Source organism: Molossus molossus, unplaced genomic scaffold (genome assembly GCF_014108415.1).
Source record: "Molossus molossus isolate mMolMol1 unplaced genomic scaffold, mMolMol1.p scaffold_m16_p_1, whole genome shotgun sequence".
NCBI lineage: Eukaryota > Metazoa > Chordata > Mammalia > Chiroptera > Molossidae > Molossus > Molossus molossus.
Window position 1 is genome coordinate 118,999,973 of NW_023425344.1, and position 27,222 is coordinate 119,027,194.

The following is a 27,222-nucleotide window of genomic DNA, read 5'->3' on the forward strand; positions in this document are numbered from 1 at the left end:
ATCAAACAGTGGTGAATAATGTAAAACAATATAATTCTACTGATAAATTTTCAAATTTTACTGATCCTTAAAGACCTAGCTCAGATGGCTTTCCTCTGATCCTGCCATTCCTCTGATCCTGTCTAATATTGTATCTTTGAGTCATCCAGTCACATATGTCCTAAGGGGAGAAGGTTGTAATAATCTCCTAACCGGTCGTCTTGAATCCACATTTTAGAATCAAAAATGCTCAGTTCCTGGCTCTACCACTCAACTAACTTCCCATCACTTGGGAATGGTTCTTAACCTCTCAATCTCATCTGTGAATAGGGGTAATAATAGAACCATCTCATTTGGGTTAGCACAAACATTACATAAATGTAATTTAAATACATGTAAAGCACTTAATACTGGACTGATAGCAAGCATTCAATAAAAGGTAGCTATTTTTAAAATTATTCTTTTATCTAGTCTGTTTGCCTTACTGTTTTTCTTCCATACGGGTGCTTACATGTCCTTTCTAAACACGTAACTGATCATGTCATGTCATGTTCCTGCTCATAATTTTTCAGTAATTATCTAAAATCTGTAAGATAATTCAGAGTCCATGGCAGGGCATTAAAGGTCCTTCATTATCTGGCTCTTGTTCTCTCTCCCACATCTACTCTCTGTTTCAGCCTCAACTACATAATAATCTCTTCTCACAAATTATTCCCCATTTGCTGGAATAATTTTCCACTTGACATCTGAGAAAACTTTTCATTATTGTTGCTCCCTAGAAGTCATCAATTTTGCCCTTTCTTACCCACATCCTCCCAAAGCAATTTGTTACATTCGCTACTTAACTGTTGGTAATTATGACATTATTTGTAACTATTTTATAGTTCTGTCCACCCCTGCATCCTCATGAGCTAGCACAAGAGGCTCTCTTGTGGTGGTAGCTTTATATGTGCCGTCATAAGTAACAAAAGAAGAATTCTGCGGTGTTCTTTTTTTTTTCTTCTTTTAACAAATTTGAGATTCTTCACAGATAAAATTTGGTTTTAAGTCATAAAAAGAGAAATTTGTTTAATTATATATTATCCTAAAACCACTTCAGTGAAATCAATTATTTTCTTAGGTTATTATTTTTAAAACATCGCCATTATGTCATGATTGCTGAGAAGTGTTATCAAGGAGTTCAGTAAATTTCATTTTTATCTTGTTGTCTTGAAATTTTCTTTCTAGTTCAGCTCCCTGGCCCCGCACCTAACATCCGAGCATATGCAACTTCCCCTACTTCCATCACTGTCACCTGGGAAACACCATTGTCTGGCAACGGGGAAATTCAGAATTACAAATTGTACTACATGGAAAAAGGGACTGACAAAGAACAGGTATAAGATAAAGCCATTTTTCTTTTAAATTTATTTTTAAATTTATTTTTAAATTACACTTGACATATATTATTAGTTTCAAGTGTACAACATAGCGATTAAACATTTATATACCTTATTAAGTGATCCCCCCAATAAGTCTAGTACCCACCTGACACCATACATGGTGATTATATGAAGCCAGTTTCCAATCCCTTGATTGGAATAATAGAGTTGAACTGAATTTTCAAAACTTAATACTGGCTAGTCTAGAAATATGAGATAAAAAAAGAGGTATAGGAAATGAAAAGTTGACAGATTCTATTTCTTTGTGCCAAGATTTATTTTATAGATTTTACCAGCAAGGATAACACAAAGCAGTATTTCTCAGTAAATTTACAGTGTTTATAGTTCATCTGCTTTGACTGTTAAGCAACATTCTGTATAAAAGATAAAAATCATCATTGTGTCAAATATAGACTTTATATAGTTCATTCTTTTTTGTAATATTTCTTTTGATGTGAGTTGTGTATATATAAATTATTTTTATTTTATTCAAGGATATTGATATTTCAAGTCATTCCCATACCATTAATGGGTTGAAAAAATATACAGAGTATAGTTTCCGAGTTGTGGCCTACAATAAACATGGTCCTGGAGTCTCCACACAAGATGTTGCTGTTCAAACACTGTCAGATGGTAAGTCTTTCTTCCTTTGGAACAAAATACTGTGCTTGGGGGCCCTGTTGGCATAGTAGTAAGGTCATGGGTGTTGATGTCAGGAAGACCCTGTTCAAATCCCAGTACCTGATTTTCGTAGTGTGACTTTGGCCAAGTCACTTAACACGTCTGAGTATGTTTCCTTAATGTAAAATGTAAATAATACCAACTTCACTGGGTTGCTATAAAGATTTAGGGAGAGATAATAGAACATGGTAGTACCTGGTACCAAATAACTTCTTGGTGTTTTTATTTTTAGTAGGGGCTTTTGTATAAGTGAATGTTATTTCTTATTCATAACACAGACTACTCAAGGGCTGTGGGAAGGCTAGCCTTGCTCAACTTAGCAATAATATTTGCATGCCACATAGATCTTTTTAATTCCTCAGTGTTTTAGGACAGTTTCATTTCTCACCTTTGACTGAATTTCCAAGCTAAGTTATATATATGCCCGTTACCTAGAGCAGTTATTTATTTATTTTTATTTTTATATATATATATATATATATATATACCTATTACCTAGAGCAGTGTTTTTTTAAACTACGGCTTGCTAAAGAGATTGAGTAGATCAAGAACCAGTATTTTAAAATAGATTTTTTAAGAATAGAACAGAAAGTAATAGAGTTTGTTATACTTAGTGTCTATATTGTGTCCTGAAACTCACCTAAATTTAATGTGTTACAAAAATATCTTTTTCTAAAAAATGAGTATATACCCCTTATAGATAAACATGCATGCTTTAAAAGCTGTAGTTTGACTCCTTTAAACAAATGGTCAAACGTAACATCAACAAAAACAGAGCTGACTGTCTTAATGTCCTGATCTGAGATGTTGAGAAAGACACAATACCTATTTCCCCTATGTTGTGTCCCTGTGAAAAATGTTTAACTTGAATCTAATCACAATGAAACAACTAGACATATCCAAATTGGGGGAAGGTCTGCAAAAAATAAAATAAACTTGCCTGAATTCTTTAAAAAATATTAGTCTCATGAAAGAAAAAAAATAAGGTTAAGGACTCATTCTAGAGTCTAGATTAAAGAGGCACATGAATAACATAAAACAGGTGTGATCTTTGGCTGGTTCCTGGATCTAGGAGTAAAAATAAATAAATAAAGGACACCATTTATACATTGACTTGATGTTAAATAGGTATAGTATTAGGTAGTATTAATATTAGATGTGTTATTAGGTATATTAGATAATACTTTGTGTTAAGATTAAATTTTAAAGTAATCATTGTATTATAGTTTGGTTGGAGAATGTCTTTGATCTTAAGAGACACATACTGTAGTATTTAGGAGTGAGGTATCATGGTGACTGCAGCTCTCTTTCAGGTGACTTGGAAACAATCTGTAGATAGATAAACATGTGTATGTAGATATAATAAAAACTAGAGCAGAATGTGGAAGAACATTAACAGTTGTTGAATTCAGGAAAAGAATACGTGGCATTCATTGTATTATCCCTGCCATTATGTTCTGTGTGGGTTAGCATGCCAACCAAAGTGCCTGTGAGGGAAATGAATGTGTCTGAGCATGATAGCTAAGGGTAGCAATTGAGAGTAAGACAAATTTTGGTTCCTATGTTAGCTGAAATAAATACTATGGACAAGAGGTTTGAACCTCATCTATAACGTGGGAATAATAATGGACACTCCTGTGTGGCATTGTTGTAAGGATTAAGTTCCTGCCATGTAAGAGCTTGCAGCAAATCTTAGCTATGATGAATATGAAGACAGCGGCAACAACAACTAGGTTGGGTGCTTCTTCAGCTAAGTCAGAGGTTCTTAACAGGGAGATGATTGGAACCATTTATGGACATCTTTCAAAGCACAGGGGCCTAAGTCCTACTCCAGACCCTTTGAGGGTTGAGCCCTGATGCACTTTGTACAGGATATTACATTGAGGCATCCTCCAGAAGCATATTGCATTGTGGGCACTTAGTCACGAAATGTCAGAGAAAGGGCGAGAAGATTCCATAGATGGATTAGGAAAGAAGACCTAAAGTCAGCATTTTGTGAGCAGAGAAGAAACTATATAGGCTTACTTGAATTCTCTTTGCTTGCTTTAGTTACTACAGAGGGGAGTGCTGGAGGGAGATACCCCTGTCTTATGTTCTAATATGTGAGGAACTAAAGTTATGCAGCTGTTTGTTTAAGCAACAGTCCCAAACTTCTCATGTCTGAATGAATGTTTCATGCTATACAGTTGTCTAGGGAAGCCAGATGGTCACTTTACTGAAGCTGTTGTTGCCCAAATATTTCTTTGCTTTACTTGGAAACTGCCTTCAAAACCAATTTTGGAACTCCACTGGAAAGCCAAGCTCATTGATTTGTGTACACCACAGTTTGGACTCATAATGACATTACCCACTTCATTCACTTGCCATATTTATTAGACTTGTTTCCAGAAAATTTGTGGCTCTTCCCCAAAATAAAGCTATGTTATCACCAAGAATAATCAAAAGAGTATGTTGAAGGTTCAGAATGTATCTGAGGTCTAGAAAAGTTTAGTCAGTCACATCCTTGAAATAATTATCTGACTTCCCAAAGGTACAACCTGACTTGAGTATGGGTGCATATATATGAAGGTGTCTACTTTTTTTTAAGTGAGTCAAACATGACCACACTTTATCCACATACTACTCTCAACACAATGACACCGACAGATGGATTTAGGCCTTCGGGTTTCATGACCAGTGTTTGAGATGTGCATTTGTGTAAAGTCCAGACAAGAAGAAATAATGAGTAATTGAAAATCTTTTTTTTTGCTTGTCCAGTTCCCAGTGCTGCTCCTCAGAATCTGTCCTTAGAAGTAAGAAATTCAAAGGTAAAACTTTATATTACCATTGTTTACTTTTACTGTATATTATTAAGACTCTGAAGGACCTGTAGAGAGGGAGATTCTATATCAAAACAGTCATTATCAGGAAGTAAGGTGACCTAGATACTATACTTGCCATTAAAGCTAGGCTTAGAAACCAAGTCACTTTATTCTATTTAACTTTACTGCCTTTCTCTGATGCCAAAATTACTTTAGCCTTTCTGCAAATATATTATGTGAATTATTATATTCTAAATCTTAACAGTCCAGAACCTTGGTGATTAGGTAGAACGAAGTAAGTCATTTATGATACCATAGTCCCCTAATCCTGTGAGATGAGCCCAGTGTGAATATGTCTGATGGTTGCAGATGCTGAAACCATCCCTCCTAGTCACGTTCACTGTACACTTAAGGCATGTACACCTCTTGAAAGTCCCAGAGCCCCTTCTGGGCTACATAGACACCTGAGATGTTCAGTCCTTTAAAAAACTTATAAAACAACCAGCTGTTAATTAATGATCTCCTTTTGTTTGAGACATAAATTGTCTAATTTCATCTGTTCCACAATTGACATGAGAAAGAGAACCTTACACCTAACAACAGTTTACTTCCCAATTCATGTGCCTCTCACCTTATATTTTCTTCTGAAAATATGTTTGAGACTTTTGCTTAGTGTCTTCATTCTGGCAAAACACTCAGGAGTTCAGGGCCCAGAGTATACTACCTGCAAGTATTATCTCCCATTTTAATCATTGGGGGTTTTAAAATTAAAAAGTATTTTTCAGTAATTATTAAATAATAAAACTCTAATCACCCTCCTGCCTTTATGTTTCTTCTCTTTCCACGAAATTCAGGGTAATAATACATAATATAGTTAGAGTCAAGCTTTTGACATATCGTGTCTTTTCCCTATAAACTTATCCTTTCCAGAGTATTATGATTCACTGGCAGCCACCTCCTCCAGCCACACAAAATGGGCAGATTACTGGCTACAAGATTCGCTACCGAAAGGCCTCCCGAAAGAGTGATGTCACTGAGACCTTGGTGGCTGGGACACAGCTGTCTCAGCTGATTGAAGGTAAGCTGCTTTGCACATAGGCGAAAGCTGGGAAATGGTATCTGTCTCAGACACTGACTAATGCTGGTCTAATTACCTCTTTGAGCTGTTGACTTAATACACAAAGTTAAAATGGCTCAATAGAATTTGTCAAAATTTGATAAAAATTAATGGAAAACAATCTTACAGGTTCTGCTATCTCTGAGTGGTGAGATTGTATTTGAGTTTTATTTCCTTGTGTTTTTCTATATTCTCCATTTTATTCATATATATCTCTTTTTTGTAATCTGAAAAAAAAATTAAAACAAAGCTATATAAGCAAAGACTGCTCAGTCTAGTTGTTAGCAGAGTGTACAAAATGATTTTTGTAATGCTGACACCACTTGTGTATATGTGGCCTGAAACAACATTTGTGAATAGCTATAGCAACGCAGTAATCATACTTAGAAAATTCTGCCAGGGCTAGCTTCTTTTGCCTAGTTTTTCCTTTCTGTGCAACAGAGAAAGTGGCATAGCTAGGTGCATCTTTAATATGGATTCCCCTATAGATGACATATACCCCCTCTTCCTCAAGTAGGGGAAATTGTGTTGGCTTAGCAAGGGCAAGCTGGCTTTGCAAAAGAACAATGGGAGGAAGATGAAACCCTTTTTTCTTTTTGGCTGTTTGGGACTGTGCTTACAAAGAATAGAGACATTTGGCATTTCTTGCAGAGCTGGTAGGCAAAACTAAGAATTAGAGGTATTGTCATTCTTATCAAAGCCCTGAGAATTAGTTTATCACTCTTGGGGAACTCTGAACTTTCCATACTTTGCTTCCCTCTTGGGTAGACATTGAAAGGGTAAGAGGAGCTTGACATTAGCCACTTTCCTGTGCCTCTGGGGGCCAGGTTCTTGATCGAACTAAGATCTGGTGTCAAAAAATACAATGAGTCTTCTCTTCTTTATGAGTTTCTAAAAAATGAGATAGCAACTGACAGTGAAACAATTACTCTAGTAATCCAGCAAGCTTTTCTTCTTACTCCTCATCCCATAGATAGGACTGACTTCTTTCAAAATAGGAGAAGGTAAATGTTTGTCTCCATGGGGTCAGTCTTCTTTCTGCAGAGTAAACATGGCTGCCGTGAGTGCTTTGGAGGAATCTCACTGAAGGAGCATTACTGTAAAATTGCTCACAGATGTTCTTAAAAGTCAGTTTCTGATTTTACTCCAAATACAATTAAATAACATTTCCTGTCCGTAAGACTCTTATTTTGATTATTTAATAGCAGATGTTGACTGTATACCAGGCACTGCTCTTGTTGCTAATAACATAAAAATAGAGTCCTTGCCCATGAGGATACTATTCATTTTCTCAATGAAACATTTAATGTATAAGGAAAATACCATTTTCATGTAAAAATACATTTTTCTTTATCAAGAAAATGTTTATATTTTAAAATCATGTTTAGATGGATTCATTTGTTAGCAGACTTTATTGAATTTTTATTAGTGTAGGCTAGCACTGGGTGTATAATGGTGAGCAAAAATGGAGATCTTTGCCCCCTTGAAGCATTACTTTGAAGCTTGATAAATATTAGAGAATAATATGGATTGCCAGGATTCTGTACTGAACATTAACTGTATGATTTTTAGCCAGAAGTAATTTTTTTCTTTTTGTACCACTTGTAGCACTTAACATATCCTGCCATATCTTTATAATATCCTTTGCATGCCTTAGTTTTAGTCTATGATCTCTGTCAGTGACTTCAGGGTAGAGGAACTCAACCTTTTTACACATGGGATTCTCTTGCACATACTCGTGTGCATTCTCTCTCACTTGCTCACTTGCTTGCGTACATTCTAACTATCCCCAAAGGGAAGGGCATGGTAATCCGATTGGTTGAATTATTTCAGAACCTCAGTTGAGCCCTGTTTGCTAGTAGTCTAGATTGCTGTCTCGAACAGTTGTAATTACATGTACAGCCGCACTGCCTCTTTCTGCTGTATGTATGCAGGGAGGAAATGGAGGCAAAGTGACTTGGACCCGACCATTTTGCTTCTCCTTCTGTCTTGCTTCTTGATTTCTTGTGGGAAAACATTCAGGATGGTCTGCAGAGAACAGAACCTCCCATTTTCCCTCTCACACCATGTGACAGGATTGATTAACTGAGCTAGGGCTCATCCTGGCCAAGTTCTCTCTCAAGGAACTTGGGATTTCTATACTATATGCTGGCCAATGATCCCAATATTTGGATATGGGGAAGTAGGATAATTTTTTATAACCCTAATAATACCTGTCATAATATCTAGTATTGAAGTGCTCTAAAAATGGATGCATATGAACGATACACTAAAAAAATGGTTAAAATGGAAGACTTCTGGTTAAGATGGCAGTGTAGATAAACGTGGTATTGCCTTCTCCCACAACCACATCAAAATTACAACTAAACTACAGAACAAGCATCCTTCAGAACTGCCTGAAATCAAGCTGAATGGAAATCCTACACCTACAAAATTAAAGAAGAGGTCACATCAAGATTGGTAGGAGGGCCGGAGGTGCGGATGGGCTGGTCCCACACCCACGTGGCAGATAAAAATCAGGAGGGGACACCTCAGCTGTGAAGGTCCTTCCTGAGAAGCAAGGGGTCCCTGTCACACACCAGGCACCCAGCTCAGGGTTCCAGTGCCAAGAAGAGAAGTCCCCATCACTTCTGGCTGTAAAAACCAGCGGGAACTGAGGCTGACGGAGGCTGAGGCTACTGGAGCCCCAGGCGGCTCCTCTTAAAGGGCCCGTGCATGGACTTACTCGGACTCAAACCATCCAGGCTCTGGTGTGGGGGAGGCAGCTTGAAAGGTACCAGAGACGTACAAGGAAGAGCTGAGTTGTTTGGCATCAGGGCAAGGACTGGAGAGGCAGCTTTCTCCTGGACAGAAGTGCTGGTGGAGGCCGCTGTTCCTTTGGTGAGCCCTTCCTCTATGGGGCCTGCAGACAGCTGCCATATTTGGGACTCCAGCAACCTGACTCATACTTTTTTCCCTGCCCAGATGATTCCCTGAGGCCCTGTCTCACCCATCTTTCAGGCCCAGACAATCTATTTGCAGTGGCTTCACCATAGGATTGGCCTGTTTGGGCTCCTGCTTCAAATTTTCCAAAATTCTCTTAAACAAGCAGGATCTGGCCATAGCAAGCCCCATACCTCTTGCTAAGTGGCCCCAGGCCTGGCACTAGAAGCAGCCAGTTTTGGTTTAGAGCTTGGCTTCACCTGAGCACCTCTAAGCCCAGCACAAGAAGCAGCCATCTGTAGATCGCTTTGTAGCTTATGCCTTGTGGACCTGGAAAGAACACAGGCAGAGGCTGACCTTGCCCCAGAGCCAGCACACCCAGTGAACAGCTTCAGAACACTGCGAAGCACCACCACCCAACCACCTCCACAAGTGACGCACTCAAGGAATGGACTCGGGGGTACCAGAGCCCTGCTGAAGTAAGTCTTGCTCTGTGTGGTGGGCCCCTGCATGGCTGATCATCTGAGGTAGTCAGAGGTCGGCGGTTAGTGGGCACAGTCATTCCTTGCAGTTGATCAGCCTGAATAAAACCCTCCCATTGATTGCCAACAGCAATCAAGACTCAGTTACAACAGAAGGGTGTAAAGTCCACACGAGGGGTGCACCTCAAGGGCCCAGCTGGGTGATCCTACAGAACACCTACTACAGGATACCTACTACAACAAGCTACCCTACGAGGCCTAGGAGACATAGCAACTCTACCCAATACATAGAAACAAACACAGGGAGGCAGCCAAAATGAGGAGACAAAGAAACATGTCCCAAATGAAAGAACGGAACAAAACTCCAGGAAAAGAACTAAAAATGGAGATAATGTAACAAATACAGAGTTCAAAATACTGCTTATAAGGACATTCAGTGAACTTAGTGAGGGCCTCAAGAGCATAATAAATGACCAGTCAGAAATGAAGGATTCACTAACCGAAATAAAGAATAGAATAAATAGGGAATCCATAGTAGAGTAGGTGAAGCCAAGAAGCAAACCATTGATTTGGAATATAAGGAAGCAAAAAATACCCAATCAGAACAGCAAATAGAAAAAAAGAATTAAAAAAAAATGAGGATAGTGTAAGGAACTTGTGGGACAACTTCAAGGTCACCAACTTGCACATCATGGGAGTACCAGAAGGAGAAGAGAGAGGGCAAGAAATTGAAAACCTAATTCAATTTGAAAAATTAATGACAGAAAAGTACCCTAACTTGGTGAAGGAAACAGACATACAAGTCCAGGAAGCACAGAGAGTCCTAAACAAGAGGAACCCAAAGAGGACCACACCAAGACACATCATCATCAAAATGCAAAAGGTTAAAGACAAAGAGAGAATCTTAAAAGCAGCAAGAGAAAAGCAGTTAGTTACCTACAACAGAGCTCCCATAAGGCTGTCAGCCGATTTCTCAAAAGAAACTTTGCAGGCCAGGAGAAAGTGACAAGAAATATTTAAAGTGATGAAAAGCAAGGACCTACAACCAAGATACTCTGTCCTGCAAAGCTATCATTTAGAATCGATGGCCATAAAAAGAGTTTCCTAGACAAGAGAAAGCTGAAGGAGTTCACCAACACCAAACCAGTATTATATGAAATGTTGATGGATCTTTTTTTTTTTATCCTCACCCAAGGACATTTTTTCATTTTTTGTTCAGATAGAGTGAGGAGGGGGAGGGAGAGAGAGAGAGAGAAACATCGACGTGAAAGGGACACATCGAGTGGCTGCCACCCGCATGACCCATCCAGGGCCGGGGACAAACTGCAACCAAGGTACATGCCCTTAGCGGGAACTGAACCCGGGTCTCTCTGGACCACAGGCCAACGCTCTACCACTGAGCCAAACCAGCCAGGGCTGATGGATCTTTTTGAAGAAGAAGAAAGACAAAAATATGAACAATAAAATGTCAATAAATATATATCTATCAATAATTGAATCTACAAACAAAATGTGCAAGCAGAACAGAAACAGACTCATAGATACAGAGAACTTTTTGTTGGTTGCCTAATGGGAGGTGAGTTGGTTGAAAAAGATGAAGGGGTTAAGAAGTACAAATTGGTTGTTAGACTGATGAACCTCAAAGGGAAGGGAGGGCAAGAAGAGAGAAACCGAAGAACCTGTATGCATATATGCATAACCAGTAGACACAGATAATAGTGTGGGGAAAGCAGGAGGGGGACGGGATTGGGGAGGAGGGGGTCAATGGGGGAAAAAGGCGGGGGACATCTGTAATACATTCAGTGATAAAGATAAGTTAAAAATGGTTAAAATGGGCCCTGGCCAGTTTGGCTCAGCGGTTAGAGCATCGGCCTGCGGTCCGGAGAGACCCGTGTTCGGTTTCCGCTAAGGGCACGTACCTCGGTTGCAGTTTGTCCCCGACCCTGGTTGGGTTGTGTGGGTGGCAGCCACTCGATGTGTCCCTTTCACGTCGATGTTTCTCTCTCTCTCTCTCTGTTCCTCTCTCTCCCTCCCACTCTACCTGAACAAAGAATGGAAAAATGTCCTCGGGTGAGGATGATAAAAAAAAGGTTAAAATGGTAAATTTTATGTGTATTTTAACACAACAAAAAAAAAGAAAAATGGATTCACAAATATATGAATAGCTGATCATATTATTGACTCTTGCTCTATGTAGGGTAGATTTTTATATGTGGATCTTTGTTGTCTGATACAATGGTAAATCATGTACTTTATTAGCTGATAGTAAATATGAAAGGTTGCATAATAGACATTTTTCCTTTTTTATTTATTATGTATACTTGTGGGCAGGTAGGCTGTTGAGTAATAGATTTCTAGGCCATGTTTGGTGTTTAAAGTTTTTTTTGTGGTTATGGCGTGGCTCAGAGAACAGAGGTAACATGATAGGAGTTATGTCTTGCATTCTTTTTTGGTCTTTGGTGTCTTCTGAGACTAACTGGGTTTGTTCCTTTGTTAGAACTTTCTTTTTTTTTTTTATCCTCACCCGAGGGTATTTTTCCATTTTTTGTACAGATAGAGTGGGAGGGAGAGAGAGGAAGGGAGAGAGAGAGAGAGAAACATCGACATGAAGGGACACATCGAGTGGCTGCCACCCGCACGACCAACCAGGGCCGGAGACAAACTGCAACCGAAGTACGTGCCCTTAGCGGGGAACAGAACCCGGGTCTCTCCGGACCGCAGGCCGATGCTCTAACCACTGAGCCAAACTGGCCAGGGCCTTTGTTAGAACTTTCATTATCCTTGGCCTCTTTTTGGCCTTCACTTCCTTAGTAACAAAATGAAGGGATTGCATTAAATGGTGTCTAAAATGCCTTCAAACTCTTTTTTAAAAATTTATCTCTTGGGAGCTTTACTTATTTCTTTTTTCTTCTTGGATTGTGTGGAGTTCAGCCTGTATGTTGGAGGTAGAAGCTCCTCTGTGCTGTATGTTTTTGTTGTTTGTTTTGTATTAACTTGAGCTAAAATTTTATCAAGGTAGTAGCTATATACTGCGTTGGTAGATGAGATATTTGCTTTAATGAGATTGTTAATCTTTTTGTTTTTCCAAAGCTGTTGTTTTCAGCTTGTCTTCTTTTGTCATTTGGGTCTCAGGTCTGGATCGGGGGACTGAATACAATTTTCGAGTGGCTGCTCTAACAGGAAATGGCACAGGTCCTGCTACTGACTGGCTGTCTGCTGAAACTTTTGAAAGTGACTTAGATGGTAAGAACAATTGGCAGGATTGACACAGGCAGGGTTCTAACTGTAGTCAACTGAGTCTAACTGGAAAGCCATAGATTTGGGGTGTATATTGCTTTAATCTGTGAACTTGGATCAATTATACTACTGTAATTCCTGTAATCCAGCAAGTTTCCTGGATTACCCCCACCCCTACCCTACCCCCCAGTGGCTTTTAGAGAACTGTCTCTTTAAGCAGAACCAGAACCAATAAAAAGGTATAGGCACCTTAAGTCTGTTTTTCACCAAGGCCGTTAAGTACATGGATGATCTAAAATATAAGGCTGAATCTTGCCTGTATATCCATTAGTTTCCCTTTTCCCTTTGTCTTAGACACTTTGCCCTTTTTCTCACCTGTTCAGCCAATGAATAAATCCTCATGGGTGTGTATATGTACCTTTATCAGAGACATGTGCTGTACTTGGGAGACAAATGACCCTGGGTCCTATTCTCACTCTTGCTTTACTAATTTTTAAAATAAGGTAACAATTTTGTCTTGAAAGATACTGTAAATTGCCACCTTTTAAGCCTCTTGATCTCCCACCAATTAAATCAATTTGTGGTTCTAAAAGTTCATATCTTCTGACTTATTTTATTATGTAGGGGAGTAAATAAGTAATACTATTGCTGTAATGTGATTTCTTGATTGCCTGTTGACAACAGGCTTTTAATTAATTGGTGTTTCTGACTGGTAAGTTTGGGAATCAGATGTGGGACCTAGAGAAATGGGTAACTATTAAGTCAATTTACTTATTTTTCTCTATTGGGCAGAGGTTCTTGAATCGCTTCGTCTTCCCTTCCAAATTAATATCGCAGTGTCTTGTATTTAAAGTTGTTTGGATTTTGTTTTCTTTGTAGAATGCAGTAAAACCATGGGCCATACTTTACTATATATACATAATCTTTGAATTCTTGGGCATAATGGGAAAAACTTAGCCCCAAATAATTTTGCAGGAGATTTGAATGAGCAGCATTCCCCCAAGGATGGTGAAATATTCTAAAGGAAGATGGATCTCATCTTGCTTTTCTAATTTCCTTCCCAGAAACTCGTGTTCCTGAAGTACCTAGTTCTCTTCATGTCCGCCCACTTGTCACTAGCATCGTAGTGAGCTGGACTCCTCCAGAGAACCAGAACATTGTGGTCAGAGGTTATGCCATTGGTTATGGCATTGGCAGCCCACACGCCCAGACCATCAAAGTGGACTACAAACAGCGCTATTACACCATTGAAAATCTGGGTGTGTATGCTAAGTAGAGGAAGTAATTGCACTGTGATTACTTTCTTTTTACTGTTTTATTGTGTTAATAATTTTATTTTTATAGAAAACTTTGAAAAATAGTACAGAGAATTTCTGTTAATCCTTCATTCCGATCCCCTATAGGTTAACATTTTACCGCATGTGCTTTATCATTCTTTGTCTTCCTATATGTACTTGTTTTTCCTCTGAACCATTTGGGAGTAAGTTACAGATATGATGCCTTTTTGCCCACTAATACTTTAATGTACATTTTCTAAAAACAAGGACATTTTCTAACATAACCACAGTACAGTTATCAAAATTAGCAAATTAACACTGATGTAATACGTATAGACCGTATTCATATTTTACTGGTTGTCTCACTAATGTCCTTTATGATAAATGAAAACATTGTCCAGGATCACGTTACATTTCATTATTGTATCTCATTGATTTTCTTTGATATGGAACGGTTCCTCAATTTTTTTTCTACTTTAATAACTAAGATGTTTTTGAAATGTATAGACCATTTATATTTTATAGAATGTCCCTTAATTTAGACTTGTCTAATACTTCCTCATTGCATTCAGGCTTGTGCACTTCTAGAAGGCAGAGCATAGACACATAGACACATTGTGTTCATGTTAGTGCATCGTATTAGGAGGTACAGAAGAGCCTCACTAGTGACGTTAACTTGATTAAAATGATATCTGCCTCATTTCTCTATTATCAAGTTATTTTTTTTCCTTCATAATAAGTACCTTGTGGGGGAGAGATACAGTGAATCTTTGTGAATATTTTTATTTCTTATAAAGCTTTCACTTACTAGTTTTAGTATCTTTAGTAATGGTTATTACTGTGATGTTTCACAAATGGTGATTTTCTAATTCTATTATTTCTTCCACATTTATTAGCATTCTTTTTTTTTAATCCTCACTCGAGGACATTTTTCCATTTTTTGTTCAGATAGAGTGGGAGGGAGAGAGAGGGAAAGAGAGAAAGAAGCATTGATGTGAAAGGGACATATCGAGTGGCTACCACCCGCATGACCAACCAGGGCCAGGGAAAAACTGCAACCGAGATATGCGCCCTTAGCGGAAACCGAACCCTGGTCTCTCTGGACTGCAGGCCGATGCTCTAACCGCTGAGCAAAACCGGCCAGGGATATTAGCATTCTTCACTAAAGAAAAGCTTTTCTTCTCTTTTATAGTGAAAGAATGGTCAGTAGGAATCTCCTTATAACTGGTTCCTCTGTCCATCTGACATCTCCCATCTTTCTTTAAGCACTTTCTTCCTGTTGGACATAGGAAGATGTTTCAGTCTCTGGTATTCCCTAGCCTTACCCCTTGAGTCAGCCATTTCTCCAAGGAACCCTAGTTTACTTTTTGGACATCGGTATTTAGAAACCAATATTTGAGCACTTTACAGACTCATTGTTACTATAGACAATCCTGAGAAAGGAAGATGGCGATGGGCAGGACCAGAGGAAGTGTGAGTGTGTGAGAGAGTGAGCTAGTGTGTGAGAGAGTATGAGTGGACGTTAAGGTGGACGATCAAACTCCTGCAGTGCAGAGACACGGAGCAGAAGGTTCCTGTGCTGTGGACCAGAACAGCCGGCTACCGTGGTAAACGGCTCTTCAGGGCACTTCTCCCTGCACTGCGGGGAGGTCTCACCATTTTGGAAGATCCCAGGTCTTAGTGGAACAGAACACAGAACCCAGAAATGGACCCAAGACAGTATGCTCAATTAATATTTGACAAAAGTGGCAAGAGCATACAGTGGAGTAAAGAGAGCCTCTTTAATAAATGGTATTGGGATAATTGGACAGCTACCTTCAAACAAATGAAACTAGACCATCAACTTACACCCTACACAGGAATAAACTCAAAATGGATAAAAGACTTAAATGTGATTCATGAATTTATAAAAATCCTGGAAGAAACTGTAGGCAACAAAATTTCAGACATCATACACAGCAGAATTTTCACTGATACATCACCCAAGGCAACAGAAACAAAGGAGAAAATGAACAGATGGGACTACATCAAACTCAAAAGCTTCTGCACAGCGAAAGATACAATCATGAAACTGGAAAGGCAACCCCCACTCTATGGGAGAGCATTATTGCCAATGATATATCAGATAAGGGGTTAATTTCCAATATATATAGAGTGCTCATACAGCTCAACAAAAGGAAGACAAAGAACCCAATTAAAAAATGGGCAGAGGAACTAAATAGACACCTCTCCAAACAGGACATACAAATGGCTAAGAGACATATGAAGAAATGCTCAGCATCACTAATCATCAGAGAAATGCAAATGAAAACAACAATGAGTTATTACCTCACACCTGTCAGAATTGCTGCCATGAACAAATCATCCAACAACAAGTGTTGGCGAGGATGTGGAGAAAAGGGGACTCTAGTACACTGCTGTTGGGAATGCAGACTGGTGCAGCCACTATGAAAAACAATATGGTGTTACCTCAAAAAATTAAAAATTGAACTGCCATTTGACCCAGTGAGCTAGGAATATACCCTAAGAAGCCTGAAACACTAATCAGAAAGAATATATGTACCCCCATGTTCATAGCAGCACTATTTATAATAGCTAAGATCTGGGAACAGCTCAAATGCCCATCAGTAGACGAATGTGGTACATATACACAATGGAGTACTGTGTGACTGTAAGAAAGAAAGATCTCTTATCCTTTGAGACGACATGGAGGGACCTGGAAAATATTATCCTAAGTGAAACAAGCCAAACAGAGAAAGACAGGTATCATAGGATCTCACTTATTTGTGGAATATAATGAACATAACAGTCTGAGGAATGGGGTAGTCCCAGAGATATGGAAGTGGTGTACAGACTGAGAATCCCCAGAAGAGGGGGTGGGGGGAGAGAGAAACCAAAGAACTTATATGCATGTATGCATGAACAATGGATATGGACAACAAAGCTGGGGACAGGGTGAGCGGGGAGGGGCAAATCGGTGGGGAAAAAGGAAAACCATCTGTAACAAAAATAAATAAATTAATTTAGAGAAATAAATAAAGTCACAAGTGGAAGTGGGAAAAAAAAAAAAGGAAGATCTTTGGTTTTCCCTGGGAGGAGGCAGTGGGAGCGGCTAGGGCCCAGCAACTGGAGCCCACCAGTGCACCTGACACCATTGCACCAGTGGACACCCGGTGTCAACACAGATCAGTGTACAATAGTGGAGCTCCCAAGGTGCCAGTCACAGAAGCTACAACCAGCTGGGAGCCCAGCACCAACCGCCTTAGTAGCAGTCTGATCAGAGTCGAGATATATCCCCAGGCAACAGAAGCCCAGACCAGCAGCTGAGACCCATCCCCATAACTACAGCAAAAGCTGAGCAGGAATTGAGCCGCATGGGCCAAAAGCACTCCACAGCCACTGGCGTCGGGACCTGGGGCTCCACAGAGGCCTGTGCAGTCCAGCAGTTCTCAAGAGCAGTGGGAAGCCAGAGCCCCAGAGGGACCGGTACAATCCAACTGCCTGCCTGCGGACCAGCAAGGTGTGGGGGCATCAGAGAGACCTCTGCGACCCAGTAGCCCACAAGAGCGGTGGGAAGCCAGAGCCTGAGAGGGACTGGTGCAATCCACCTGCCTTCCCACAGAACCTGCAGGGTGTTGGGACACCAGAGAGGCCTGTGCGACCCAGCAGTGACTATGCGATCTACTTAAGCACAGGACCTGCGGGGTGCTGAGACACCAGAGAGGCCTGTGCGACCCAGCAGGGACTGTGCTATTTAGTTACCCACGGGATCTGCGGGGTGCTGAAGCACCAGAGAGGCCTGGGCAACTGAGCAGCCCATAACATAGATATAGAGCCTGGTCCCCAAATGGACTGTGCGATCCTGTTACCTGTGGCACCTACAGGAGCACCAGAGAGGCCTGTGCAACCCAGCTGCACCCAAATAGGCTTAGAGGATGTGAAAATGGAGGCGGAGTGAATGGAAGCTACACAGACAATCACCCAGGACCAAACAGGAATTACAACTAAAATAAAGACAAATCCTCAGAAAAAAAGCAACAGAAAAGCAGCAGGACAGGACCACATAACCAGGGACACTGGTAGGATATGCGGAGGCACAAGAGGTGGGAGCCGACGGGCAGAAGCAGTCTTAACTCTGAGCAGCGCCCTTGGGGAATAAAGACCAAGCCCAATCCGGCAGAGGGAGGTCACACTGGCCTGGAACTCTGTGGGGACACCCGGGATTTGCAGAACACTCAGAGTTTTTGCTGAGTTGCAGCCACGATGAACGGTGGCCAGTGTGCTCGTTCTCAGAGCTGTGGGGAAAAGCAGCAGCCCCCCAACTTAGAGATTCAGCCTTTCCCAGGTGAGGTAGAGAAATGAAAATTGAGGCTCATTAACAATCACCATCTATCTCACCCTCTGGAAATCCTCCTATGCAGAACACCAGGGCTACATTCTAAGGCCCTGAGTAATTGAGACTACTAGCCTCCAGGAAAAAGCTAGAGGATAACTGAACCTTTCCTGGGCTTGCAAATCTACCCAGGAAAGTAAGACTTGACAGTGGTGTTTAACGTGGGCTCACCCAGGCTCATCCCAACCCAGTAGAGGGAGCCAAAACAGCAGAACACCAATATCCACAGGGAAAATTTGTCAGGCTCCAAAACCCACGGAGACAGCCAAAATCGTGAAACAAAGAAACAAATCACAAATGAAAGAATAAGAGAACTCTATCAAAGATGAGATAAATGAAATGCAGCTAAGCAAATTATCAGAGGTAGAGTTCAGAGCCATGATCTTGAGGAAGCTCAACAGCAATTAGTAAGGACATTAGCACCATGAGTAAAGATATAGAAACATTGAAAACCAACCAACTGGAAGTGAAGAATGACATAACAGAAATAAAGAACACATTGGAAGGACTAACCAGCAGAGGTAGCTAAGGATCGGATCAGTGAATTAGAAGACAGGGTAGAAAAAATCAACCAATCAGAAAACCAAAAGGAAAAAACAATTTAAAAACAGAAAGATAGCTTAAGAGAACTGTGGGACAACTGGAAATGTAATAACATTCGCATCATAGGAGTCCCCGAAGAGGATGAAAATAGGGAAGGGTTAGAGAATATATTTGAAGAAATTGTGACAGAAAACTTCCCTAATTTGGTGAAGGAAGAAGGCTTTCAACTTTAAGAAGCACAGAGAGCCCCAAGTAAGAAGAACCAAAACAGGCCCACACCAAGACACATAGTAATTAAAATGCCAAAAATTAAAGACAAAGAGAGAATCCTAAAAGCACCAAGAGATAAGCAACAGGATACCTACAAAGGAAACCCCATAAGGCTCTCAGCTGACTTCTCAACAGAAACAATATAGGCCAGAAGGGAGTGGCATGAAGTAATCAAGGTCATGAAAAACAAGGAACTGAATCCAAGACTACTCTATTCAGCAAGGCTATCATTCAAAATAGAAGGTCAAATAAAGAGCTTCCCAGGAAAAAAAAAAAAAAAAAGGCTAAGGGAATATATTAACACCAAACCAGCACCACAAGATATGCTAAAAGGACTGCTGTAATTAGTAGAAGAAATAGGAAGTAAAATAGAACCACTCTAAACAAAAATGGCAATAAATAAGTACATATCGATTATCACCTTAAATGTGAATGGTTTGTATGCTTCAATAAAAAGACACTGAGTAGCTGACTGGATAAGAAAGCATGATTCACATATATGTTGTTTACAAGAGACCCACCTCACAACAAAAGACTCACATTGGTTGAAAGTGAAGGGATGGAAAAAAATCTTCCAAGCAAATGGAAAGCAAATAAAAGCTGGGATAGCAATACTCACATCTGATAAAATAGATTTCAAAATGAAGACCATAACTAGAGACAAAGAAGGCCACTACATAATATTGAAAGGATCTATCCAACAGGAAGATATAACCTTGATAAAGATATATGCACCCAATATAGGAGCACCAACATATATTAAAAATCTAGTGGACTGTAAAGGAGAAATCAAGAGCAATACAATCAAAGCAGGGGACCCCAGCACCCTGCTGACATCACTGGATTCTAGACAAAAAATTAACAAGGAAATACAGACTCTAAATGAAGCACTAAATGAAATAGATTTAATAGATATCTACACCCCAAAACTGCAAAATGCACATTCTTCTCAAGTACACATGGGACATTTTCAAAGCTAGATTGCATGTTAGGGCACAAACTAAGTCTCTACAAGTTCAAGAAGATGGAAATCATATCAAGCATCGTCTCAGGTCACAATGGCATGAAACTAGAAATCAGCTGCAACAAAAACATGCAAAGACATTTGAAAACATGGTGGCTACATAGCATGTTATTGAATAATGAATGGGTTACCATGGAGATCAAGGAAGAAATTAAAAACTTCTTGAAAACCAATGAAAATGAACACACAACACAAAATCTATGGGATCCAACGCAATCAGTTCTGAGAGGGGAGTTCATAACACTACAGACCTACCTCAAGAAGCAAGAAAAATTTCTAATAGAATATCTAACCTCACAACTTAAAGAACTAGAATGCAAACCAAAAGAAAACCCCAGAGCAAGTAGAAGGAAGGAAATAGTAAAGATCAGAGAAGCAATAAACAAAATGGAGACCAAAAAAGCAATTCAAAGGATCAATGAAACAAAGAGCTGGTTCCTTCAAAAGATAAACAAGATTGCTGAACCCTTAGCTAGACTCGCCAAGAAACAATGAACCCAAATATACAAAATCGGAAATGAAAAAGGAGGAATAATATCTGACACACAGAAATAAAAAAGATTGTTAACAAATATTATGAAGAATTATATGGCAACATATTCGACAATCTAATAAAAATGAACAAATTTCTAGAAACACATAGTCTCCCAAAACTGAATCGAGAAGAGATAGAAAACTTGAACAGACCAATAACAACAAAAGAAATTGCAGAGGTAATCAAGACTGTCCCAGCTAACAAAAGCCCAGGCTTGGATGGCTTCATGGGGGAATTTTATCCCACATTCAAGGAAGAACTAATACCCATTCTCCTCAAACTATTTCAAAAAATTCAAGAAGGAGGAAGACTTCCAAACTTGTTTTATGAGGCCAGCATAATTCTAATACCAAAACCAGAAAAAAACACTACAAAGAAAGAAAACAACAGGCCAATATCCCTGATGAACATAGATGCCAGTATCCTGAACAAAATACTAGTAAATCGGATCCAGCAACACATCAAAAAAATTATCCACCATGACCAAGTCGGATTCATCCCAGGGATGCAAGGCTGGTACAATATTCGGAAATCAAAAAATGTTATGCAGCACGTAATCAAAATGAAAGATAAAAATCATATGATTATATCAATAGATATGAAAACGCATTTGACAGAATCCAGCACCCATTTCTGATAAAAACGCTCAGCAATCTGGGAATAGGGGGATCATATCTCAACATAATAAAGTCTGTATATGAAAGACCTACATCCAACATCATACTCAATGGGCAAAAACTAAAAGCTTTTCCCTTAAGAACAGGAACAAGACAAGGATGCCCACTTTCACCACTCTTATTTAACATAGTACAGGAAGTCTTAGCCACAGCAATCAAACAGGAAGAAAAAACCAAAGGGATCCAAATTGGAAAGGAGGAAGTGAAACTTATTATTCGCAGATGACATGATACTATACATAGAAAACCCCAAAGACTCCATCAAAAATTTACTAGACTTAATAAATGAATTTGGCAAAGTAGCAGGATACAAAATTAATGTCAAGAAATCAGTGGCATTCTTATACATCAATGATGAAGTCACAGAAAGAGAAACTAAAAAAAAATCCCATTTACCTTCGTGGCAAAAAATAAAGATACCTAGGAAGAAACTTAACCAAAAAAATAAAGGATCTATTTGAAGAAAACTGCAGGACATTAAAAAAAAAGAAATAGAGGAAGATACAAAAAAGTGGAAGCACATACCTTGTTCATGGATCAGAAGAATTAACATCATTAAAATGTCCATACTGCCCAAAGCAATCTATAGATTCAATACAATCCCCATCAAAATACCAACGACATACTTCACGGAACTAGAACAAATACTTCAAAAGTTCATATGGAACCAAAAAAGACCCCAAATAGCCACAGCAATCTTGAAAAAGAAGAACAAAGTTGGAGGGATCACATTACCAGATTTCAGGTTATACTACAAAGCCACTGTAATCAACACAATCTGGTACTGGCACAAGAACAGGCAGATAGATCAATGGAACAGAATAGAGAACCCAGAAATGGACCCAAGGCATTATGCTCAATTAATATTTGATAAAGTGAGCCAGAGCATACAGTGGAGTAAAGATAGCTTCTTTAATAAATGGTGTTGGGAAAATTGGATAGCTACCTTCAAACATTGAAACTAGACCACCAACTTACACCATACACAAGAATAAATTCAAAATGGATAAAAGACTTAAATGTGACTCATGAATCCATAAAAATCCTAGAAGAAACTGTAGGCAACAAAATTTCAGACATCATATGCAGCAGAATTTTCACTAATACGTCACCTAAGGCAACAGAAACAAAGGAGAAAATGAACACATGGGGACTACATGAAACTCAAAACCTTCTGCACAGCAAAAGAAACAACCATCAAAATGGAAAGGCAACCTACTCTATGGGAGAGCATTATTGCCAATGATATATCAGATAAAGGGTTAATTTTGAATATATATAGAGTGCTCATACAGCTCAACAAAAGGAAGATAAGGAACTAAATAGATCCCTCTCCAAACAGGACATACAAATGGCTAAGAGACATATGAAGAAATGCTCAGCATCACTAAGCATCAGAGAGATGCAAATGAAAACAACAATGAGGTATCATCTCACACCTGTCAGAATTGCTGCCATGAACAAATCATCCAACAACAAGTGTTGGCGAGGGTGTGGAGAAAAGGGGACTCTAGTACACTGCTGGTGGGAATGCAGACTGTTGCAGCCACTATGAAAAATGAAATGGTGTTACCTTAAAAATGGAACTTCCATTTGACCCAGTGATCCCAGTTCTAGAAATATACCCTTAGAACCCTTATACACCAACCAGAAAGAATATATGTACCCCCATGTTTATAGCAGCACTAATTAGCGTTTCTGAGATTTGGAAACCGCCCAAATGTCCATCCGTAGACAAATGGATAAAAAACAGTGGTACATATATGCAATGGACTACTATGCAGCTGTAAGAAAGATCTCTTATTTTTTGAGATGACATGGAGGGACCTGGAAAGTATTATCCTAAGCGAAACAAGCCAAGCAGAGAAAGACAAATATCACATGATCTCACTTATTTATGGAATAAAATGAACATAACAGTCTGAGGAACTGGGTAGTCCCTGAGACGTGGAAGTGGGATACAGACTGACAATCTCTAGAAGAGGGAGTGGTGGGAGAGCGATAAACCAGAGAACTTATGTGCATGTATGCATGAACAATGGACATGGACAACAAAGCTGGGGCTGGGTGGAGATGGTGGGGCAAGGGGGAATCAGTGGGGTAAAAGGAGAAACATCTATAACAAAAATAAATATATAAATAAATTTTTTAAAAAAATGAAAATCCTTAGGAAAATTTTGGCTACTAAAACGGTAGGTGAAGTTTAGCAAGGGCAGGAGGAACAAGGTTGATATACAAAAACAGTTATATTTCCATACTTAAACATATGCAGTTGGAAATAGAAATTAAAATTTTGTTTTCCCCAATGCAATCTTAAGTAAAATCTCAGAACATTTTTTGTAGAAATTGATAAATTTATTCTAAAATTTATGTGAAAGATCAAAGGACCTAGAATACTCAAACATTTTTTTTAAATGAAGAATAATGTTTAGAAGATTCATACTACTGATTGCAGGACTTAATTTAAAGCTACAGTAGTTGAGACATTGTGGTGGTATTGGTATAAAGGTTGGTGATTAATGGAACAGAATATAAAGTCCAGAAATATATATATGGTCAATAGATTTTTGACAAAAATACTGAGATAATTTAGTGGGGAGAAGATAATCTTTTCAGCAAAAGATATGGCAATAATTGGGTATCTCTATGAGAAAAGAAAGGAGTCTTCCTTGACTCTTGTTTTATACCATATACCAGGGCAGTCCTACATGCAAGAGCTAAAATTATAAAACATCTACAAGAAAACAGGACAAAGTCTTTATGACCTTGGGGTAGACAGGGATATCTGAGGATGCTAAAAAGCACATATAAAATTTTAATTACTAAATTTGACTTCATCAAAATTTAATACTTCTGCTTTTGTAAAGATACCAATAAAATGAAAAGGTTTACCACTGACTGGGAGACAAAACCATTCAAATATCTGATAACGAATTTGAGTCCATAATTTATAAAAACCCTTACAACTTAATAAGATAACAATCCAGTAAAAAAAGTAGGCAAAATATTTAGACAGACAGTATACCAAAGAAAATATATGAGAGGACAGTAAGCATGTGAAAAGATTCTTACATTTTTATGTTACATGTTATCACATTTATATTTAATTACAGAATGGGCAGCATTAATCTATAGTGACAAAGAATGGTCAGTGGTTGCCTAGAAACAGGTGGTGGGAACTGACTGCAAGGGGCACAAGGGAACTATTTGGTGTATTGGAAATATTCTGTGTTGTAGTAGTGATTACACAGATGTATATTTGTCAAAACTCAGCAAACTGTACACTTAAAATGGTACATTTTACCTGGCTGGTGTGGCTCAGTGGTTGAGTGTCCACCCATGCACCAAGAGGTCGCCAATTTGATTCCTGGTTGGGGCACATGCCCAGGTTGTGGGCCAAATCCCCAGTGAGGGGTATGCAGGAGGCAGCCAGTTGATGTTCTCTCTCATTGATATTTCTCTCTAGAAATATCAATCTCTAGAAGAGGGGATGGTGGGAGAGAGATAACCCCCCCTCTTTTTTTCTTTCTCTCCCCCTTCCTCTCTCTAAAAATCAATAAAGAAAAAAAGGGTACATTTTACTAAGGTATGCTAAATATATCTCAAAGTTGATTTACAAAAGCTAGAAAATGAAAAGTAATATTTTATAATAGAAAATGAATTGATTTTGGTAGATGTGTACTTTTTCGAATTGGATTATCATTATACAGATCTTTCTTTGAAACACTTGCCTTTCCATTCAGAATCAGCCCTGAGCAACTTTAAAAAAAACACACTTTTTTACCTTATTGATTTTAGAGAGGACATGAGAGGGAGAGAGAGAGAGAAACATTGATGAGAGAGAGAACATCAATTGGCCACCTCCTGCATGCTCCCCCCCCCCCCCCCGGGATTGGGCCCACAACCTGGGCATGTGTTCCTAACCAGGAATCAAACCAGCGACCTCTTGGTGCATGGGTCAACGCTCAACCACTGAGCCACACTAGCTGGACCTGAGCAACTTTTTAATTCAAGTCATTTATTTATAAATATCTTTTATAGAACAATTTTAAGTGTCTGATAGATGACTTACCTTCCTCTCTTCTGGTAGAAAATAAGCAGCAGTTTGATGCTTTATTCTAAAACAAAGTAGCCTTTCTCTTTTACTTTTTAAGAAGAACAACACAGCTAACCTAGGACGGATTTCCCATATGATAAGTCTTATGATGTAATTGTAAGAAAGCAGAAGACAAGCTCTGGTGGTAGGATGATGTCTCTGTGCTGACCCTCTGCCTACTATTTTCTTTATGAAACTACTGAAAGGAAAAATCCTCTGTATTTTAGGCAGTACATTGCTCTTGACCTTCAGGTACTTTCAATCTAATAGGAAAACAAAAGTAATACCCAGGACACTATGGAATCGAGTTGAAGTATGGTTGAAGAAGGGAGAGCTAGTAAGGCACAGAGCAGTCAGGGAACAAGATTAATCTGAACTTGAAAGACTGAGTCAGAACTGTGTTTGAAATCCAGATGAGGAGGAGCTCAGCATGTGCTGAAGAGAGTGAACAGACTTCATTAGAAAAGAGAGTGTGCATGTGAAGTAGCGAAAAAATTTAATTTGGCATAAAGTAAAATGAGCTTGAGCTATATTGTAGTCAACGCGGATAGATGTTGATCCCAAGAAGAAAGTCAAAATGCAGAAGCACATTTAGGAATTCGTTTATTAAACAAACTAGAGCTCTCTCCTGAGTTTCAGATACATATAAACACCTGCTTACTGGGTATGTGCACTGGGATGTAGCCTAGATTCTATCACAACTTAATCGGAATTAAAGTTAGTATCTTTTCCTGCAAACCTTTCGATCAATCAGCAAATATTTAATGAACACCTACAATATCCCAGACACTGTGCTCAAGATTGAGTAGAGAATCAACCAGACATGATCCCAGTTATTAGAAATAATACACTTTTGAAATAATTGAAATTGTTTAGAGTGATGAGAAAGTGAAATGGGGTGTAACTAGAGAGGCTAATACAGTTTTTTTTTAATTAACTTTTTTTTATTAATTAAGTTTTGTTACAGATGTTTCTCCTTTTTCCCCCACTGTTTCCCCCTCCCCCTCCCTCCCTGCCCTGTCCCCAGTTTGTTGTCCATATCCACTGTTCATGCATACATGCATATAAGTTCTGTGGTTTATCTCTTCCCCCACCACCCCCTCTCCTGGGGATTGTCCGTCTGTACCCCACTTCCACGTCTCTGGGACTACCCCATTCCTCAGACTGTTATGTTCATTTTATTCCACAAATAAGTGAGATCATATGATACTTGTCTTTCTCTGTTTGGCTTGTTTCACTTAGGATGATACTTTCCAGTCCCTTCATGTCATCTCAGAGGATAAGAGATCTTTCTTTCTTACAGCTGCGTAGTACTCCATTGTGTATATGTACCACAGCTTTTTTATCCATTCGTCTACTGATGGACACCTGGGCTGTTTCCAGGTGCAGCCACTATGGAAAACAATATGGTGTTACCTCAAAAAATTAAAAATTGAACTTTCATTTGATCCAGTGATCCCACTTCTAGGAATATACCCTAAGAAGCCTGAAACACCAATCAGAAAGAATATATGTACCCCCATGTTTGTAGCAGCACCATTTACAAGAGGGTAATTCAGTTTTAAAGGGATGAGCCCTTTAAGATGAACAGGCATTGTTTAGGTAAAGAAGGGTGGCTTGTGTCCCCAGCCTAGGGAACAGCTGCAGTGTTAAGGCCCATTATTAGGAGGCACATAGAGCTCAGTGAACTGAGAGATGGAGCAAGGAGATCAAGGCAGAGTGGTGAGGGGCCAGGTGGGTATAATCAAGACTGATCATTTGCATAAT

At 39.2% G+C, this 27,222-nt stretch overlaps 1 protein-coding gene across 3 annotated transcripts in view; it reads left to right on the forward strand.

Moving 5' to 3' along the window:
* NEO1 (neogenin 1) overlaps window positions 1–27,222 on the forward strand; it is a 298,191-nt gene that overhangs the window by 237,025 nt on the left and 33,944 nt on the right. For all 3 annotated transcript variants that reach the window (XM_036277171.1, XM_036277190.1, XM_036277182.1), the window contains exons 10-15: window positions 1,207–1,355; window positions 1,895–2,033; window positions 4,839–4,888; window positions 5,813–5,960; window positions 12,536–12,646; window positions 13,705–13,899. In XM_036277171.1, coding sequence (XP_036133064.1) covers window positions 1,207–1,355; window positions 1,895–2,033; window positions 4,839–4,888; window positions 5,813–5,960; window positions 12,536–12,646; window positions 13,705–13,899 — 792 coding nt within the window. The remainder of the gene's footprint in view (window positions 1–1,206; window positions 1,356–1,894; window positions 2,034–4,838; window positions 4,889–5,812; window positions 5,961–12,535; window positions 12,647–13,704; window positions 13,900–27,222) is intronic.